Source organism: Euprymna scolopes, chromosome 14, assembly GCF_053919585.1.
Source record: "Euprymna scolopes isolate OS-2025 chromosome 14, ASM5391958v1, whole genome shotgun sequence".
Lineage (NCBI taxonomy): Eukaryota > Metazoa > Mollusca > Cephalopoda > Sepiida > Sepiolidae > Euprymna > Euprymna scolopes.
Genome location: NC_136495.1, coordinates 109,231,083 through 109,253,419, shown reverse-complemented (window position 1 = coordinate 109,253,419; position 22,337 = coordinate 109,231,083). Strand labels below are relative to the sequence as shown.

The 22,337-nt window shown below is 36.3% G+C and overlaps 1 protein-coding gene across 1 annotated transcript; it reads left to right on the top strand.

Annotated features, from left to right (window-relative positions):
• Nucleotides 1-792: 792 nt before the first annotated feature.
• On the top strand, nt 793-22,126 carry LOC145293368 (uncharacterized). The gene is made up of 5 exons (XM_080140003.1): nt 793-929; nt 2,701-2,814; nt 13,222-13,478; nt 15,882-15,945; nt 21,367-22,126. Exons 1-5 carry the CDS (start codon nt 866-868, stop codon nt 21,960-21,962), a joined length of 1,095 nt encoding a protein of 364 aa, XP_079996129.1. The 5' UTR covers nt 793-865; the 3' UTR covers nt 21,963-22,126.
• The last annotated feature ends 211 nt before the right edge of the window (nt 22,127-22,337 follow it).

The following is a 22,337-nucleotide window of genomic DNA, read 5'->3' as shown; positions in this document are numbered from 1 at the left end:
GGTGCAAAAAAGAAGTACTACTTCCGCTAATACTAAGAGCAAACGTGAGTGAAGAGGCGAAAATAATCCGGCACGAGTGTGTGTGTGTGTGTGTGTGTGTGTGTGTGTGTGTGTGTGTGTGTGTGTGTGTGTGCGTGTGTTTTAACTAAATGATTTATATGACTGAAATAAGAATTAATTAGCTAACTATATTTTTCAAGGGAATATATATTCAATTTTAAAAGGACTAGGGAGCTTTTTCTCCAAGCAGGTGACGACTCTACAGCGATTTCAATGGGCAGTCTGTTTGCATCTCTCGCGTAAAATCCTACGCATGCTTCTTGGCAGCTTTCTCCTGCAGTGAAACAAACGACTACATTACAAGTTGAGTGAACTGCCCCGCTGCATAATCGAAACAGGCGACCAATCCCTTCTGCTGAAGCGAGAGACAAGACTGAACGAAAAAGAACGTAGCACGCATTCGTTGGCGCCAGAGAGTCTTGTCGGAGTGTATTGATCGTAAGCCTTTCGATAAGAAAAATCGCAGACAACATCGACCACGCAATTTTCAATGATCGACTTCAATTAGCTGAACATGTTTTCATTATCTGAGATAGCAACAATCTCCTCTGTATTCGACAATCACGATGATTGAAAAGATATAGGTTAATGATATTCAAATCTTCGTCGTGGTAATAGTTATCTAATCAACCGCTTAAAGTTCATTAGGCCAATATATATATACATATATATATATATATATATATATATATATATATATATATATATATATATTAGATGCACAAGGAGTAGTTTGTTTATATGCATCACAAAACCCGTGAATCAATACGTCTTATTTTAGCGTGCGTGGCAACTGAAATACAAAATGGTGAATCAATCATATCTTTTGGAAGTCGCGGTTCTTTGCTTTTTCTTTTCTTTTGTAAAAGGTACGTGAATTCATCTAAGACGTTGCGCTACTCATTCTGGCTGCCAACTGTCCTTATGCATGGTGGTGGGTTTTTTTTGGGGGGGGGGGTTGTTTGTTTTTGGGTTTTTTTGTCATGACTAGCAGGGAAACCCGACTTTGCACGGGATTAAATAGTGATCAACGAATATTTTTATAATCATCGAAATTGGAGAAATTCTGTTGAAGTGTCATCCTCCCTTATATTTCATATAATGTCTATATTATACATCGAGCATTTGTTTTGGGATATTTTTTTGTGAGGATCAATAACACTGCAAAAATTTCAAGTTAAAAAAACAGCACATGCCAAATAAGATTTCTTCTGGGGTATACAGATATCTTGATATTAAATCTGATTTTTATATTTCTAGATTGGGTGCAGTTTTTCATGTTGCATGAATAATATTTTATTGTTATTTTTTATGAATGAATAACACAAGAATTGTCAGCTTAAATAATATCTGTCCTTTTAACCCTCTTGTGTTGAGTGTCATACTTCCTTTTTATATTCCAGCAATAGTCTGTCAACATGCCAGGATTCCATTTTCTTTTTAAATGTTTCTCCATCATTGAAATATCCTGATGAAATCTCTCGCTATGTTCATATCACTCACATCACTAAGATTATCCACAAAATTCACGAAAGTGACAATTTTGAAAAAAAAAAAAAAGAAAAAAAAAGAAAAAACTGTACCTAATTCGACAAAAAAAGGGCCATAAATGGATTTGCCATGTTATTGTGCATATAAAAATAGTCACAAGATGTTCTGTATCTATTTTAGGTGTTGCAAAGTGTAATCTATCTGAAATAAGCGATCTGGTTATTGATAAGTTGATTTTATTGCGGACTATTATCTTTCATCTTTCTTAGTTGTTGCTTCAAGACGTTTCGGCCAACTATTCCTCTGGCCTTCGTCAGGTGGTAACCGCGGCGGAATAGGAACTCCGAATCTGGTAACTGCATTCTCAGCAATTACTGTCATCCATAGTTGTTGTTATCTCACCAAGTAAGCCTCTGGCCGGCTTTGGGTAGGATTGAAACCGCTATCTTCAGACAATTCTCACCTGGAACCGTAGAGATCTGGTTATTGATAGAACAATTCTCACCTGGAACCATAGAGATCTGGTTATTGATAGTCTCCCTCAACAATAGGTCGTCGTGGGAGATGATGATTGATCCCAGCATTGATGAAACAAAAACCATTATTAAAGAAATTTGGTATTATTTTTTTTTTTTTTTTTTTCGTGCATCTTTATGCATGGATTAAATAAATCAGTCATCAATCGCAATGAAAAGTGAAAATAACATTTTAAATTCTGTACAGATTCCCAAATTCGAAATGTTTCTTACAGGGAAGTCACTACTTATCAAGGCCCGGAGGCTACTCGAGGATAATAGTTAATGAATGTAAGGTGGTAGTGTAATAATCGATAATGGTGTAGATTGGATAGAATTTGGATTAGTTAATGGGACGGTTCAACAAGAATTTGTTTGCATTTGACTTGAAGGCTACCATATTGTAATCAGCCGGAAGCAGGTCAGCAGAACAGGGTCGAAGATTACAACGGCTGAAACCTCGTGATGATAACACTCAAGATCAGAACCGTAGTCAGAATAATCCAAATGATACAAATTATCAATACTCGTTTAAAAAATTTATAAATATATTCAGTCTTGCTTCATCTTCTTCTTTTTTTTTTTTTTTTTTTTTTTTTTTTGCTTTTCTCATATCAAATTCTTTGTTTTACAGGCAAGGACACTGTGCATTGTTCTTTTGAAAAAGATTCCTGCGAATGGAAAGAAGTGAAAACTAAGAATTGTTGGCTTATATCCAAGCCCAACGAACGTCTGCTTGAAATGACAGGTACGAACATAGTTATGGTTTTTGTTTTATTCAAGATTAGCAGGGCTATCCGGTATTGCCCGGCCAAAAGTGTGACATACTTCTGTTAGAACCTCTCTCTCTCTCTCTCTCTCTCTCTCTCTCTCTCTCTCTCTCTCTCTCTCTCTCTCTTTCTCTCTCCCCCCTTTCCTCGGAACAACGGAGATAATGACGGATGTAAGTTCACATGTCCAATCACATGTCCAAACAAAATAAAACTAATTTATACACTTTTAAAAAGTTATGACGCTTTGGAAGCTTGTTTAAAAAAAAGAGAAACACTTGAAAGGGGCTTTCGTGGAATCCCAAGGCGTCTGCATCAGGACCCGGCGGTGTTTGGTCATTTTAGACAATGCAAATTCACAGCAAGGGCGGGCGTTCGCAATGAAAAGTGAGAATAATAACGTTGCATTCGCATTATTAAACAGCCACTTATTGCGTACAGATGACGACCTTCCTCAAGAATTTGGAGTTATGACTAGTTCCTAGATTACCCTGAATGTCTGGTGTAAACGAAAAATTTCTTCAGGAACATGAAGAGCCCAAACTCTACAAGAGACTAAGAATAATCAGAAATATTGTTAAGAGATGTTGGAAAACCTTAGCTTTGTGGAATATTATTATTGCATCGTGAAAGAAGTCAAGATTTAACGAGCCATCTTAATTTTATATTGTGTGTTCATTTTTTGGGTTTTGCTTTGTTCGTATAACGTGGTGATTCTTGCAAGTCTTATGTGAAAGCAACGAGTTTAGAGTTTCGTAATTCTGAAATTTTTAATTGATTATTTGGTTGCTTCAGACTACTACTTGAGTGTTATTTTCACAACGATGGGCATATGTTGAAAGTGATACAATTCAAAATCTCTAAAACCAAAAGGAAGAAGTATTGGCTCTCAAGTCCCTACGCAGTGATGATGATATCATAATACTACGAGCAGACAAAATCAATACCGCAATGTTAATGAATAGAGTAGACCGGAATATTTCAAGATATTGTCAGATCTAATAGGATCTGGCGACTACTGTAAAGTAAAAAAAAAAAAAAAAAAAAAGAATCCGACTTTGAAAACAGAAAGTAAACTGTCATAGATCGTCAGGAAGAACAAGAACCTAATACTATCTGCTAGTTTAGCATTACAGCAAGCTACCACACCTATACGGCCTCCCTAAAATTTAAAAAGACAAGAAAAAATACACGATTAAACCCGGATCTCCAACTTCCAACGTAGACCCCCACCTACCATATCTCCTATCCCAACATCAGGGGTTGAAACCCAATTACAGGAGACTAAACCAGACCTTTTATTTTTAAGTGAAACTGGCATTGGATAGGCTATTTCCCTAGATGAGTTCGCAATTAAAGGATACTCTAACTTAACTTCTAAATCTGGCCCCCAAAATCGCCATGAGCATGGAATATGTGCCCATATAAAAGATGGTTTTCCATGTGGTAGATACATCTCCAGAGAAGATCCTAACTTACCCTATAAGTGCTTCCGAGTTGCATTAGCTCACACTATTGCATTTATATTTACTCTCTATCGCCCTACAACAGCGGAGTTACTATCTTTAAAAGTATATCTGAGAAAATTGACCAAGTCCTATCTGCTTATCCTTCAGCTAACATTCACGTATGTGGTGACTTCAATGTTCACAACGTGGAATGGTTGACCCACTCAAACAAGACCGATGATGAGGGGAGGTTCTGTCATGATTTCTCCATTGCTTATGACCTCACTCAGATTGTTCACGAACCCACCCGTGTCCGATAATGACGGCCAGTATGCGAGTCTACTAGACCTTTTTCTCACAACTTGCCCTGAACTATGTTCAGCTTCTGTTCTGTCTCCTCTTGAATCTGGTGTATCAATTAAGATAAAAATGAAATGTAATAAGTCCCCAGACGTTCCTCTCCATCGTACAGTATATCGATACACTAATGCTGACTGGGATTGTTTCCGTACATTTATATTGGATTTACCTCTGCGTTCCATGTTTAAAAAGGATGTGTCCTCTATAGTATCAGACCTGGCCGAACGGTTAATTGTAGGTATAGACCATTTCATACCCTTGAAAAAGTTCCAGCAACAACCTAACAGCCAGCCATGGTTCCCTCCAGAATGTGCTGCTGCCATTGCGCACAGAAATCACTTTTTCCACTGCTTCCAAAGTAATAGATGTATGAAAACTAAAGCCGCTTTCAGAACTGCCAGCAACCATTGTAAGAAAGTAATCAAGGATGCAAGAGAGTTGTATGCTAAGTCCGTCAAGTCAAAAGCAGTTTTGGCAAATAGCATATAGAATCCTGAACAGAAGCGTGCGCTCTATCCCAACTATCATAAATGGACCTGAGGTAATCTCGTTAGCATCAGACAAAGCCAAACTCCTTGCCAAGAACTTTGCAGCTAATTCTACTCTTTGCAACCAAGGTCGGCAACCCCCAATATTTCCTCCTGTATCAGAAAACACGCTATGTGATATACATATATCTGTACGTGATGTTGCCAAGCTAATCAAAAACCTTGATTCCAGTAAAGCAACTGGCCCTGACGGTATTCCAATTATAGTACTCAAAAACCTTCAACCAGAACTAGTGCCCATATTTACAAAACTGTTTAAACGTTGTCTTAAGGAGAATTGCTTCCCATCACTCTGGAAAATCTCATCAGTATGCCCTGTATTTAAGAATTCAGGTAATCGCTCATCCCCCTCCCAGTACAGGCCAATAAGTCTCCTGTGCGTCATGAGTAAGTTGTTCGAATCTGTGTTAAATACAGAAGTAATCAACCACCTTAGCAAAAATAACCTTCTTAGTGACACACAATATGGTTTCCGTTCTGCTAGATCTACAGCAGATGTGCTTACGGTTATATATCATGGGATTAGCGAATCTCTCGATGGAGGCAACCTTTCTAGGGCAATTGCTCTTGACATATTTAAGGCCTTTGGTAGGTATGGCATAAAGGTTTACTTCACAAGATCTCTAGCTATGGTATAGCTGGAAATGTCTTCTCAATTATTAAATCATTTCTTTCTGATAGGTTCATAAGAGTAGTAGTTGATGGGCAAAAATCAGAAGCTCACAGTATTAATGCTGGTGTCCCTCAGGGGTCCATACTGGACCTAACTCTTTTCCTGATCTACATTAATGATCTTCCAAATCACATCCTTACATCATTCGTAGACATTTATGCTGATGGCACTACCATTTATGGTAGTACATCTAAGACAGTAAACGACCAAGTTCTCTCCGATTTTCTCTCCTCTGACCTTGAGCACGTGGTACAATGGGGAAAGGAGTGGCTGGTTACTTTTAATGCATATAAAACCAAGTTTCTCTCTTTACATCATCAACGCTCTGATCCACATATAGCATCAATTGAAATGAATGGCTCTCATCTTGAGGAGGCCTCAAGTTTTGACAAGTTTATGGGCTTGACCTTTACTCCTGATCTTAAATGGAACTCGTACATCAAATCTGTTGCCAAGGGCGCTGGAAAAATGGTGGGATCCTTCTATCGATCTAGTATATATCTCATTGCTGATGAAATTTTCTATCTATATAAGAGCCAGGTACGTCCCAGGATGGAATACTATCGCCACATCTGGGCAGGAGCTGCTAGAAAGGACTTGTCCTGCCTTGATAGAGTTCAAAATAGACTTCGTAGCCTCGTAGGAGATGTTCTTTTCTCTTCCCACCAACCTCTGTCTCACAGAAGAGATGTTGCAAGTTTGTTTCTGCTTTATCGTTATTTTCATGGAAAGTTTTCGACTGAGCTTCAGTCTATGGTTCCCCCCTCGTCAAACTTTCACAAGAAACACTCGTTTAGCTGAAAACACTATTAATAATTCCCCCCACTCTTTATCTGTGCCTAAACCTAAACGTAGATTCCATGAACAAAGCTTCTTTCTTAGAACTGTATGCTTGTGGAATTGTCTTTCGTTTTCCTGCTTTCCAGCTGACTACAATATGGTTGTCTTCAAGTCTAACGTAAACAAGTTCTTGATTAGCCGTTCCACTTGTTAACACATTTACCGAATTTCCATTTACTAACGATTATTATATTGTCCAATTTCTACTGTACACTCTTTAACCCTTATCTTCGAGTAGCCTCTTGGCCTTGATAAGTGGTGATGCCTATGTAAAAAAAAACAAAAAAAAAAACTATTGTCAGTGCCCGAGATTCAGCCCGATATCCATTGTGCCGATTCCTAGTAAAATGACCAATCGTAGACAAATATGCATATGTTGCGAAAAGGATCAACAAGCTCCCATTCATTCCAAGGTCCCCCCAAACTCGATGACCCTATAATGTTCATCAGTTCTTTTGTTTCGAACTTTATGTATTCATTTTTAATTTCCACCACGTGGTTTCATCTTTTCTTAACACTTCTGTTAGCATCCTCCTCCTCCTCCTCCTCCTCCTTCTTTGTTTACTTCTCAATTCCTTTCCCTTTTGGCATCTGACTTACCTTCCACTATTTACCTCCTTCCTTTTTCCCAGACTTACACATCCATCTACTTCTCGCTACAGTGCTCAACCTTAAAAAGAAAAACGCATTGTCGCTTGCCTGTACTTTTGCGCATCCGCAGACAGATATTCTTCATTGATCAGCTGTATCGATTTTCTGTAACCTTCAACTTCCCATGGCCATCTACTTTTCACTTTTGGACTAGAATGGCCTCAAAGCAATTTAATGTATTTCAAACATTCAAATCGAATGTATCAATGATCCATCACGCGTTTTATTTAGATTTAACTACCAGGGAGATCTGACTTTGCCCGGGATTGAATAATGATTTACGAATGTTTCACATTCCCATATTTTTATTTTCATCGAAATCGGTGAAATCGCCCATTTTTTTTAATCAAATCGATTGATTGGCTGCTGTAGTTGGAGACCCATCGCGGTGCTCCTGAAGGAAGCTTTACATACCTCTCTATAGTGACTTAGTCCACAATATATTGTAGTCTACATTTCACTGTACAGAACTTACTGTTAATTTTATAAAATTATTTTTATATAATGGCGTGAAGTAAAGTTTAAATTGCAAATGTCAATTATCATGCTTCAATTGTGCTCTAAACAGAAAAATTATTTCGAACGCGCCCTCGTTATATCAAAGAACCTACTGTTGATTTTATATATCGGGCCTTTCGGTTTGGGTGGTAATAAAACTTCTCAAATGCACTTGTGATGTTAGGCTGTGTAAGGTGTTAACTTTGGTCCAAATCGCCTGTCCTTGTGATCGGGTTATTTTGATTACGAATCATCGATACCTATCAAAGATGTTCCAATGCAAAACCTATCAAAGAACACTGCCAGGCACATAAAGTACCTTCGTGTGAAATTTCATAAAGATCGGCCCAACCGTTTTCAAGTTCATAGGGAACGAACTCGCACACACTCACAGAGACATACACACGCGTGCACACAGACAAAATTCCTTTTATATAATTGTAGAGATATGCAATACATTATTATTTATAGTCAAAAGTGCTCCTTCTTAGGGATAACACAGTGCCACAAGGCTGCTCCACAGCATAATCGTTTTCAAGTCCAATGTGAACAAATTCTTGTGTAACCGCACTCTTAAATAATCAGATGCTGTCCAATCACCACGATCATTACCAATTATGGCAGTGTTGTTCATATTTTATTTCTTCAAAATAATGAACTTGGCTTCGCAATCTAGCAGAGGATGGTCTTTTCTCTCTCCCCTACAGCTGAAACTATGGGAAACTTTCATTCGTGGAATACATTACCACAGCACTGCTTACCTGCTTACTGCAACATGGTCGTCTTCAAGTCCACTATTAAGAAGTACTCGTGTAACCATCCCTTTATCTAATCAAACTCTGCCCGCTCCACCCATCGTGTTCAATCCTCTCATGATGTTGTTCTCCACCCAACTAACAATTTCATTAACCCTTATTTTCGAGTTGCATTTGGCATTAGTAAGTGACGATTCGTTATTTCTCTGGATTTTTTAGATGAGGGTTGATTATTCGTATTATTTGTATACTTCGGACTACTGTTCTCATTTTTAGCATTATTTTCACGTTTCACCGCCGACCTTCTGTTGTATGGTCGGTCTGTATATAAGTCACGTCTCTTTAACGTTGTGATATATACATTGTGTGACGTCTAGTGGTTAAAATGCTTTTCTATTGTTGTATGTATGTGTGGGTGTTTCACATACAATAAAACAGTTGATTAATATTCAATACTAGCATTTCAGTGCGGCGTTGCCCGGGTGTTTGGAGGTGAATGTTGAGCAAAAAAAATTTAAAAAAACAAAAAACCTGTCAATTTATTAACTTTGACTCCTTAACATTTATTGTTTTGTGGCTCAAATCAAGTTATTAAGTTAGATCCATGTCCAAGGAACCTATATCTAAAATTTCAAGTGTTTAGACCCAAAATTGTCGGAGGAGTTTCGTAGAGTTCTCAAAGGTCAAATCGTGTAACTTTGACCCCTTAACAGACAAATTTCTGGCCGAAAACCAATCACAAAGATTTTCCAAAATCTCAGTACCCTGTATATCAAATTTCGAGTCTGTAGACTTAAAATTGACAGTTATTGCGAAGGGAAATGTACACAGATACACACAGAGACACACACAGAGACACGTTCACTTTTATAGATATATAGACTAGCATGGGTGCCCGGGTATTTGGAGGTGTATGTTGAGCAAAAAAAAACAAAAAAAACGGTCAATTTTTTTAACTTTGACCCCTATTATGATCCCTTAACATTTATTGTTTTGGGTTCAAATAATGTTATTAAGTTAGATCCATGTGCAAGGAACCTATATCTAGAATTTCAAGTGTTTAGACCCAAAATTGTCGGAGGAGTTTGGTAGAGTTCTCAAAGGTCAAATCCTTCACAGCCAAGTTTCTATCCGAAAACCGATCCCAAAGATTTTCCCAAATCTCAAGTCTGTAGACTTAAAATTGAGAGAGTTATTGCATAGGGAAATGGACACATACAGACACACAGACACGTTCACTTTTATAGATAGATAGATAGATAGATAGATAGATAGATAGATGGATAGATATATAGATAGATAGATAGATATAAAGATAGATAGATAGATAGATAGATATAAAGATAGATATATAGATAGATAGATAGATATAAGGATAGATATATAGATATATAGATAGATATATAGATATATCGATAGATAGATAGATATGTAGATAGATAGATATATAGATATATAGATAGATAGATAGATATGTAGATAGATAGATATAAAGATAGATAGATAGATAGATAGATAGGTATATAGATATAAAGATAGATAGATAGATATAAAGATAGATATATAGATATATAGATAGATAGATATAAAGATAGATAGATATAAAGATAGATAGATATATAGATAGATAGATAGATAGATAGATAGATAGATATAAAGATAGATAGATAGATAGATAGATATGTAGATAGATATAAAGATAGATAGATAGATAGATAGATAGATATAAAGATAGATAGATAGATAGATAGATAGATAGATAGATAGATAGATAGATAGATAGATAGACAGATGTGTACCGCACAAGCAAAAAACATACCTCTCTCTCCCTTGTGTGTTCATCTCTTCTCATTATTCAAGTTAACTTATCCGACTGTTTCAGCCTGACTCCAAACTTTAAACTCTGATCACGTGCATTACCAATCTATCTCATTACGCCATTAGTACACATAACATTAAGATCACGTGATGCCATCACTAAGATCATCTCCATTGTTTATGTTCTAACATTCTTGTTTGTTTTAACATTCCTACGTTAGCATTCCTGACACATTATCCCTTGGTTTCTGTTACTCAAAGGTCAAATCGTTGAACTTTGACCCCTTAACAGCCAAATGTCTTGCCGAAAACGGATCACAAAGATTTTCCCAAATCTCAGTAACCTGTATATCAAATTTTGAGTCTGTAGACTAAAAATTGACAGAGTTATTGCGTAGGGAAATGTACACAGACAGACACACAGACACATTCACTTTTATAGATATATAGATTGCTTTGTAAACTAAGATTATTAGTTAATTCTACAGCGCAAACTCTCAATACCGTAGAGATTTCTTGGTCTTCGAGCTAATATCAAAGTGTAGTATCTATTCTAATACTACACATCATTTTTTTTTCTTCTTAATGTAGGGAGGCAACGTAAACAGGAACTCTACAGTGCAAACAGAATAAAATAAGATTGTTTAAAAGATATCAAACTGAATATCAAATAAAATATCCACGTTATAATCGCGTTCATATTCTCAACAAAAATATAAGTCAGCCGCGTGAATAGCTTCTTAAGGATGTGCAAAGGTCTTATTTGAGCTTTGCTTCTCCGTATTGTATGAAGTGTTCTCGAAGAAATTGAAAACGCTGATAACTTTGAAACTATTTCTCTGATCAGCTCGAAATATTGCATCGTGTGTAATGTTATGAAACAGCATCCGTCCGATTTGGAATAATCGAAAGTTGAAATTCCATAAAAAATATCGACCTTGAATAAACTTTTAAGGTCAAGGTCATAGAAGATGCGGGACTTCATCAGCTACAACAAGTTGTGAGTCCTTACGGAGAACAGAACTGAAGTCATCACCAAAAAATGTGACTTTCACATTCCCATAACACTGACATTACGATTGGTCAATCGATAATGACGCGAGGCTGTACAAAAGCAAACAAATAGAGTGACAAACAAACCAACAAACAAACTGAAAGCATAACATCTTGTGAAGGGGTAAATAAATGCAAAACTAACGAATATATGTTTCTGAAATTTTGAGATGAGGATTGGTTATTCGTATTGTTTGGATTTTTCGAATACTCTTCTCATCTTGAGTGTCATTTTAACGACGTTTCGATCGATGAACTAAGATGGAAAGTGAGACAAGCACGCAAGAATTTAAAACCTACAAAACTGAACTTCTTAAAGAAAGAAGTATTGGCTACCAAGTCACTATGCAGCAAGGATGATATCACAATGCTACCTGTAGACAAAGTCAATGCTACAGCGTTAATGTATAGAACAGAATATTCCAATAAATTGTCGGGTCTAATAGGATCTGATGGCTACTGTAAAGTAAAAACATAAATCTGACTTTGAAAACTGTAAGGACATTTTTCTTTGGTTGATCAACTCGTGAGAAGTCGTGACAGCGGTCCCCCCCAAACCCATGGCTAGAAATCCAACAATTATCAAATGTCACAATCCTACTTCTCAACTCGGGCTGCTTTTATACAGTCTATCTTGCCCATTGACATCTGTGCAGCGAGATTTCGCGAGACCACAACTTATAAAACCACAGGCGCCATCTTTAATCTTCTCTCTCTCTCTCTCTCTCTCTCTCTCTCTCTCTCTCTCTCTCTCTCTCTCTCTTTATCGCCCGACACACACACACACACACACACACGTGATAAAACTTCTGTTTTCCTTATCTTATAACAACAGAAACTATCACAGATCCTATGTAAGAACACTACCCTTATACCACATGCAAAATATAGGCAGCTAGTTCAGCATTACAGCAAGATACCACGCCTATATTGCCTCCCTGAGATTTATAAAGACGTTATTCCACTAAGGTACATTATCAGCAACCAAGATTCAGCCTGTTATCATATTCAATTCCTGGCAGATAAAATCACTCCAAACATCAGAAAATATTACGTGAAGAATTCAACTGACTTCGTGGAAAACACCAAAAATGCTCCCATTCATTTCAACCAGGTAGTTAGTTTAGATGTAGCGATTCTGTTCACGAAAGTACCTACTGACGAAACTAATTGTGGTACGGGATGAATTGACAAGCGATACTTCACTGAAGGAACGAATTTGCATCGCAGTTTACAATATCACAGAGATGTTGACCTTCTGTGTAGAAACTGCATGAAATTAGAACGGTAGTTCGAAGAATCGAAATGACACGAAAGACTGACCTGCTGATATAGTTAAAAATTACTGTGATTAAAAATTGGTACAAACCTGATTTTTGTACAGCATGCAGTGTTCGCGTCCAGCAAGAAGAATAAAGAAAAATATAGCCGCTGTGTTTATTTGTATGCTGACAATCTCGTAAGGTAACGAGACTTCATGGTATGTATTATGTATATGAAAGGCAGGCGGGTTCAATAAAAAGCCTGTTGATCAGAGAAGGGCATTCCTTTTGAAAGAAGTGGGTTTTGTCAGATGTTTATTGAATTTTGATCTTTAGAATTGTGAAGAAGGGAAAGAATAGTTAACATGAATTGTTGGGAGACTGCAGAATACTTTTTATATTACGTGAATAAATGTACAGACCGATCTAATGAAAGGCACCTGTTATATAATGCATTTCTTTTTCTTTTCGATTTACAGGTTTTATGTATTTTAACAAGACTTGCTCGAGTAGTGAGATAATCACGAAGCCATTGTCGGCCTTCTTTACAAAAAGTGAAGAAGAGTTACATTTTTGGTATTATATGCACGGCAGAGGCGACGGCGAGTTATTCGTAATCGACCATGATGCTTTCGGTCCAATATTCGGCAACAAGCCCCGCGTGAGGTTCCATTGTCGTGGAGATCGTGGTCATCAGTGGTATCACGCCCACATGAAAATCCCCGGTGGGACTATGGTAAGGAAAACCAATTCCATTAGCCACTAATTCGTATTCGAATACCCCACTCGCCAACAAAAAAGAAATTTTAATGAACTAGTCCATTACATTGTATGTGTGTGTGTATGCATGAGTATATATATGTACGTATATATATATATATATATATATATATATATATATATATATATATATGCATGTACGTGTATATATATGTATATATATGTGTGTATGCATATATATGTGTATATATGCATGCATATATATGTGAGTGTATATATATATATATATATATATATATATATATATATATATATATACTAGCAGTTCATATATATATATACTAGCAGTTCAGCCCGGCTTTGCTCGGGCCCTATGTACTGTTCATAACTTTATGTGCATATATATATATATATATATATATATATATATATATATATATATATATATATTAGAATGTTTGACTCATATCCAGGTAACATAAATCAAACATTTCAAGTGCTTAGATCCAAAATTGGCGGAAGAGTTTGGTAGAGTCTGCAAAGGTCAACTTTGATCTATTGGCAGACATATTCTCGTCTACAAACTGATTAAAAAGATGGTTGCATGTCTTTATGTCAAATTTAAAATGTTTAAACCCAAAATTGGCTGAATAGTTTGCTAGAGACCGCAAAAGTCAAATCTTTTAAACTTTTACTCCTTGGCAGCCAAATCTTCGGCTAAAAACAAATTAAAAAGCTTGCCCTATGTCTGAATACACTTTATGTAAAATTTAAAATGTTTAGACTAAAAATTGGCTGAGTAATTTGGTAGAGACCGCAGAGGTCAATTTTTTTTTTTTTTACTTTGACCCCAATTTTAACCCTTTAACATTTATTGTTTTGGGTTCAAATCAAATTAAATGCGACAGAAACGTATGGATTGCTTCAGACGGTTTTTTGGCCATCTTGCGTGAATCGAGCATCAATTTTTGAATGGTATAGGAGATTCAAAGAAGGTAAGGAGTCTGTGAGAAGAGTTGTTGGAGGAGTAAGGAAAATCAGAACACTAGATTTGATTGGCCAAACAAAGAATTTCATAGATAAGAAATATATATAAGGAGAGAAAGACAAAAACATGTCAGTGTACTAGAATGCTTTCATCTTACATTCTATGCAACTATGCATGATGTAGAAATTTTGCATTAAAAGAATTAAGCGTAATATTAAGCATAATAGTTTTGAATGACACCAAATATACAAAATGAATTTAATTAATGAACGTTTGTTTTTCAATGGAATATGCAAATTAGTTAACTTCCACGAAGTCGCTCGCCTGTCCATGACTGAGTATATTAAGAATTTTGTTTTAATAATTTTTTAATAGACAATGTAAGCTTTTAATATCAATGTCAGAGTCAGAAAAAAAAAACTAAAATTCATATATATATATGAGCAAATAGTTAATGAAACATCTTAAAAAACACTTTGAAAAAGAGTTAAAAATCATACTTAATCTGAAAAGGAAACACTTAATAAGTGGATAGTCCTTAATCCGCGGAGTTTCGAAGAAATACTTTCCTAGTAGGAATTAGCAAAATGCGGGATCGGATTTTGCCTACAAAAGTATTTGATGAAACTGCAAGTAAATCAAAGATCTTACTTGATAACAAAAAGTAAAGCAGAGGGAATATGGTGAAGAAAAAGGTGATTTCATGTGAATAGATAATTCCTACCCTCTGATGAGAAGGAAAGTATTTCTTCGAAACTCTGCGGATTAAGGACTATCCACTTATTAAGTGTTTCCTTTTCAGATTAAATATGTTTTAACTCTTTTTCAAAGTGTTTTTAACATGTTTTATTAACTATTTGGTCCTATTATAAGCTCTATCTCCTATTTGGTTTCATCGAGCTTTTACATCTGGTTGAGATTACTTTATAAATATTAATTCTTTAATATTTACAATATACTTTAGTTTTACCATCTTGGATCGTTTTGGTAAATTTAATTGTAATTTTGATTTTATATATATATATATATATATATATATATATATATATATATATATATATAGCGATTGCCCATCTTAAGAAACGATTTCCCTTTTTTTCACTACCTTCCTTGAATCTCTTATGCCACTCAAAAACCGATGCTCGATTCATGCAAGATGGTCCAAAAGCCGTCTGAAGCATCCCATACGTTTACAGATGGTTATTGCGCAACCATTGCCCCACTATAAACTATGCTTGACGCATACTGATAACTTTGATTTTTCCATTATACCATATTCGTAGCATAAAAATATAATTTTGGATACGTTTTACATAAGTAGTTTACGTAAGTAGAGGGAAAATAAGGGAAGAAACGTATTATGAGGTTGATATATGTCATCATACTCTTATAAAACCCGCAACGTGTATTTCTATTTTGATTTTCTTATAGTTCATGGGGATCATAGCGAAAACAAGAGGAGACTTCCTTATTGCTGTTGACAATATTACAGCAGGTAGGTTGTTTTTTTTTGTTTTTTTTTAATTTTCACAAAAAAGTCTCTCTCTCTCTCTCTCTCTCTCTCTCTCTCTCTCTCTCTCTCTCTCTCTCTCTCAATATATATATATATATATATATATATATATATATATATATTATACACACACACACACACACACACACACACAGAACGATAAATTTGTCTCCCTAAAGAAAACTCCACTACAGCTCTATTTTAAAACTTTAATTGAAAACAAATAAATTCAGGTAACTTGATTATTCACTAGAGCTGACATCTACTCAATGTAGCCTCCTTCAGCCTCAATCACCGCCTCGAGACGAATCAGAACTGGGAGCATGCCTTTTTTCATAAACGTCGACGGGAGCTCGGCGACTACTAGGCGGACGGTGGCGATCAGGCTGGCTTTGGTTTTGTGGGAGGTAATGTTGGTGATGTGACTCGATGTATGATCAAACGAAGTAGTCCAGCGGGTTCAGGTGAGGAAAGAGGAGGGAGGCAATGAGAGAAGGATACAAAGTTGTAGCATTCGTTCTCAAGACAAGTGTCTCTTTAAACTTGTGGGCCTGTGCCGAGTCCTGTTGCCATACCCAGGGTCTGCAAGCGGCTTCCTGATTTCACCAGGGAATCTTCACACTCTTCAGTACATCCAGGTACACTTTGGGGTTGACTTCGAAGATGTGATGTTACATGATGTGGACATCACTTGAAACTACACCAAAATCCATAACCATGGCCAGAAACTTTGTTGAGCTGTGCCATCAAGCATTGAACCACCCGGATTTGTATTTTGAGGGTGCTGACAATGGTCTTGGATCGGTAGAGAGCATGAGTTATACAGCGGCGCATCTCCGATCTCGTTCGTTGAACATTGTATCACTTTCAGATATGATAAAAGGTTCCTATCGCTCTTGGGATTTGTACACAACTGGCCAACTAGTAGATGGTCTGCAATGGAGTCATGTTGTTTTTTTCTGTGGCGACATCTCAAATTTTATCATTCAGCCATTCCACTATATTTATATATACTAGCAGTTCAGCCCGGCTTTGCTCGGGCCCTATGTACTCTTCATAACTTGCCCTACGTGTGAATACACTTTATGTAAGATATCAAATGTTAAAACCAAAAATTGTTTGAGTAATTTCGTAGAGACAGCAGAGGTAAAAACATTTTAACTTTGATCTCAATTCTGACGCCTTAACATTTATTATTTTGGTCTCAAATCAAAATAAAACGTTTTATCCATGTCCTAGTTACCAACATCTAAAATTTCAAGTGTTTAGATCCAAAATTGGCGGAGGAGTTTGGTAGAATCTGCAAAGATCAACTCTTTCAACTTTGACCTTTTGGCAGCCAAATTTTCGTCCCAAAACTGATTAAAATGCTTGCCGCATGTCAGAATACCCATTATGTATAAATTTCAAATGTTTAAACCCAAAATTTGCTGAATAGTTGGCTAGACACCGCAAAGGTCAAATCTTTGTAACTTTGACTCCTTGGCAGCTCAAATTTTCGACCCAAACCAATCAAAAATCTTGCCCTATCTCTGAATACACTTTATGTAAAATTTCAAATGTTTAGACCAGAAATTGACTGAGTAATTTGGTAGAGACTGCAGAGGTCAATTTTTTTAAACTGTGACCTCAATTTTTATCCATTAACATTTATTTTGGGAGGCTCAATTCAAATTAAAAGTTTCATCCATGTCCATTTAAAATTTCAAGTGTTTAGACCCAAAATTGGCGGAAGAGTTCGTTAGTTTTCAAAGGTCAAATCGTTGAACTTTAACCCCTCGACAGCCAAATTTCTGTCCGAAAACAGATTGAAAAGATTTTCCCAAATCTCAATACTCCTTATGTCAAATCTCGAGTCTCTAGACCGAAAATTGACATATTTATTTGGTAGGGAAATGTACACACACACACCCATTTTCACTTTTATAGATATATAGATTATTTTTAATACTTATGAACACTAGTTTTTCATCATTTCAGTAATCATCAGTGTAGAAAGGTCAAAGGATTCGAACCCAGCCATGAAGCCATGTCTGACTCCATTAGCAAGGGACATACTCCTTGGCCAACATGAACCACAGAGATAATTTAGTTGATATTAACATTTATGAAGCGTAAATGTCATTCAAGGTATAAAGCGATCAAATGATTCTAACATCATGATCTAAGCACGTGGGCTAAATGACCGACTTTTACATTTCAACATACAGTGCTCAACGATAAGAACCCAGTTCTTAAAAGGGCAGATATAATTATTGCAATAATTATTTTAAATGCCTACAGACACCAGTGTTTCATCATTTCATGAATCATCGATGCAGGGAGTCACGATTACCGCCGGTCCTATTATATAAAAGGAAATTTGTATATATATATGTGTGTGTGTGTGTGTGAGAGAGAAAGAGTTAATTCCCTATTGTCTCCGAAACGGCTGAGACAATTTTATGAAATTTAACACAAATATACTTTATGTATCTTGCAGTGTTCTTAGATAGGTTTTGTATCGAGAATGTCTTCGATGAATATCAATAACTGAAATAATCCGGTGAAAGAAGGAACAGGTGATTTTTTGACAAATATTAACATATTACGCATCCTAACATCACAAGTGCATTTAAGAAGTTTTATTACCACACAAACTGAAAGGCGCGACATATAAAATCAATCGATTTGATTGAAAAATGGGCTATTTCTCCGATTATGATGACAATAAAATATTAGAGTGTGAAACATTTGACTTGACTTTTTCATTTTAAATTAATTAATTAATACTTGACTTTTTTTTCATTTTAAATTAATTTATTAATTAATTAATACTTGACTTTTTCATTTTAAATTAATTAATCAATTAATACTTGATTTTTTTTCATTTTAAATTAATTAATTAATACTTGATTTTTGTATTGAAAACTTTAATTCAAGCCATTACAGAGGCGAACGATAAATTTGTCGTCCTAAAAAAACAACACTACAGCTTTATTTGAAAACTTTTATTGAAAAATATCAATTCAGATAACTTGATTGTGAAATAGACCTGATATCTATTCAATGTGGCCGCCTTCAGCCTCGATCACCACCTCGATACGGGTCTGGAACTAGGAGCATAACTTTTCCACAGGCGCCGGTAGGAACTCGACAAATACTCGATAGACGGAGGCGATTAGACTGGCTTTGGTATTGTGGAAGGTCATGTTGGTGATGTTCTCAACATATGACCAAAGGAAGTAGTCTAGCAGGCTCAGGTCGGGGGAGGAGGAAGGTCAGTGAGAGAAAGGTACAAAGTCGGTGTACTCCTTTTGGAACCAAGCCTGGGTCTCTTTGGACTCGTGGACTAGTGTCGAGTCCTGCTGCACCACCCAGAGTTTGCCAGTGGCCACCTGATTGCACTTGGGAATCACCATACTCTCCAACACATCCAGGTACACTTTGGTGTTGACTTTCAAGCCGACATTAAAGTTATAGAGTGGCATGATGTGTTTCTTACTTGAAATCACACTGAAGACCATAACTGTGGCCGGAAACTTCATTGAGCCGTGTCCTCAAATGCTTAACCATTCGGATATGCATTTTGAGGGTGATGGCAATGGTCTCACTGCCATAACTTGGATCGCTAGAGAGCATTAGTTGTACAGTAGCGCATCCTTGACCTCACTCATGGAACATTATGTTACTTTCAGACATAGCAGAAGACTCCTGTTGCTCTTATGATTTGTACACAACTGACCAACAAGTAGATGGTCTGCAACAAAAAAAAAAAAGAAAACCGGTTTTCATCAAACGGAAATGGAATCATGTCGTCTTTTCAAGGACGGCAATTTTATTATTCCACTCTGTATATATAAAAAAATAATTTTATAAAATCAACAGTATCAATGCGATGTAGACTACTATGTATTGTGGATTAAGATTCTGTTGAGAGGCATGTATAGCTTCCTCCCGATGCACCATGATGGGTCCCGAACTAGAGCAGGCAATCAATCGATTTTGATGATAATAAAATATGGGAGGGTAAAATATTCGTTGATTATTATTCAATCCTGGGCAATAGCGGCAAAGAGATCAAGATTTTAAAAAATGGTTTGAGGTAGGTGTAAGTCAACTAAACGTGTTACTTCAATGCATGCATAAATATACATTTATGATTTTGACGATGCTATTTAGTTAAGTTTTGTATGGGCTCAGCTCAGCTGGTAACAAATAATGCTGGGAGCCACATGTTTTGGCTTCCATTCTAACATTACGAGGAGCGTTCCAAAAGTAATGTGTCCTATTTTTATTCCGCCCGAATGAATCAAAGAGGATTGCAAATTGTATTATTGTGATGACTGAACTTATGCATTCATGACCTGAACGATTCATCTCGCGGTTGCAGATATTGATGTTATGATGCTCTAAGTAAGCAAGACGGCGTGGACTAGCCTCAAAAGCAGAAATGTGTCATTGAATTCCTGGCAAAAAGGCATTGAGAATGATGGTAATTATGCAGAATAATAATTTCTTGGGCACAAAAGGTTGCTCCTTTTGATGACACTACTCCCGTTTTACTTTGCGTCTAAAAAATAGGAGGCTTTACTATTGGAACGATCCTGGTATGACAAAGTCCGCTCTGGGCGCCCATGCACAAGCATCGTTCATCGCTGGCAAAAGGGGCAATGAGAAGGGTTGTGATTATGTAGAAAAATAAATTCTGGAGCACAAAAGGTCGCTCGTTTTAATGGTACCGTTCCCGTTTTCGTAACTTTTCAACTTTTCAAGTTAATAAATAGTAGGCTTTATTTTTTAAACTGACCTCATATATTGGATTTGAGAACAGATGCTCGGCTCGCGGAGAGACTGTTTCTTTAATGGCTAAACTCCGATACAAACAACCAATCGAAATTGAGCATTTGCTTCAACTCGTACCAAGCATTTAAGTCAAGTAAATATCGAATGATTTAGAGATCGTTTCTCTGTGTTATTATTGTCGTATTCATTGTTGTTGGGGTTTTTTATGTACTAGTGCAAGAAATATATGGTATATAAATTTGTTTTTTTACACAGATTCACTGAAACGTGTAATTTAATGGTTATGCATTTTAAATGGTTATATATTTTAATGCTATGTATTTTAAATGGTTATATATTTTAAATGGTTATATATTTTAATGGTTATGTATTTTAATGGTTATGTATTTTAAAGGTAGCGCAAGGGTAGAAAGGTTGAGAAAGGCTGGGTCTAAACTACTAAGAAGTTTGAGAATCAGATGAAATAACAGAAATAATTAAAACTTTCTGTTTTATTCATATTTTAAAAAATGGATGGCGTTTAAATAGGATAAGATAAGTGTTGTGGTAACATCGTTCCTTTCAACAGAAATAAGATTGTAAGTTTGAACTTGATCCTTTTTTTTTCTTTCGCTTCAGATTCCCATGGTACGAAAGTTCCTTCAAAACAAGTCTGTCGACCGTTGACGACAACCTCGAGAAAACCCATAACTACTATTAAAACGAGCACGATTTCACCGACAAAAAGACAATTTAAGACAAATAAACCTACAAGCACTTATAAGCAGGCGAGAACATCTGAAAATTTGATTATAAATAAAGAAACCACCATGAAAAGCAAATCACAATCATTAATAACAAAATCTGTTATCACCCCTTCAGATTCAACAGTGCGAGTAGCGACGAAATCAAACGAAGCGACAACACCACCGTCGGATGACTTACATACAAACATGGCGACGACGACCGAAAAGCCAGAAGGAGGAAGTACGATGGGCAATGAGTCCGTCAGTGATCAAGATTATCACGCAAGCGCGATCACAGCTAAAAAGGAACAGAGCAGAAAAATATCAATCATAACCGGCGCCTGCATAGGTGGTATCCTTCTGGCCATCGGCGTGATCCTAGCCGGGTACTTGACATACCGACGCATGCGATTGAGATCGATGTATTCCTTTAAAAGACGGACACTGAACGAAGAAAATGTCGACAACGAAAACATCAGAGCTTTTTAAGGAAAGCTACTTTCTGTGCAAAAACAACCGTCTACCAGGGTGTTACGGCCCCGGTTTGCAGTTGACGAGGGCAGGCTATAGCAGGTGCTTTCACACGCTATATATATATATATATATATATATATATATATATATATATATATATATATTGGCAGCAGGTTATTATTCAGACACGTCTGATTGAACACAACGGAGTTATTATCTTTTTCCGATCTTAATGAATAATTTTTCAATTTGCCGGACAGTCTTTTTAATTTCAGTAGGTAACTTATACAGAATGACGCCCAAAGGCCATATTCTTCTCGATCGCTTTCTATCGGTGCATCTGATTAGCGTCAAGAGCGATTGCTGTTGTTTTCGTTTTCTTTTTCTATG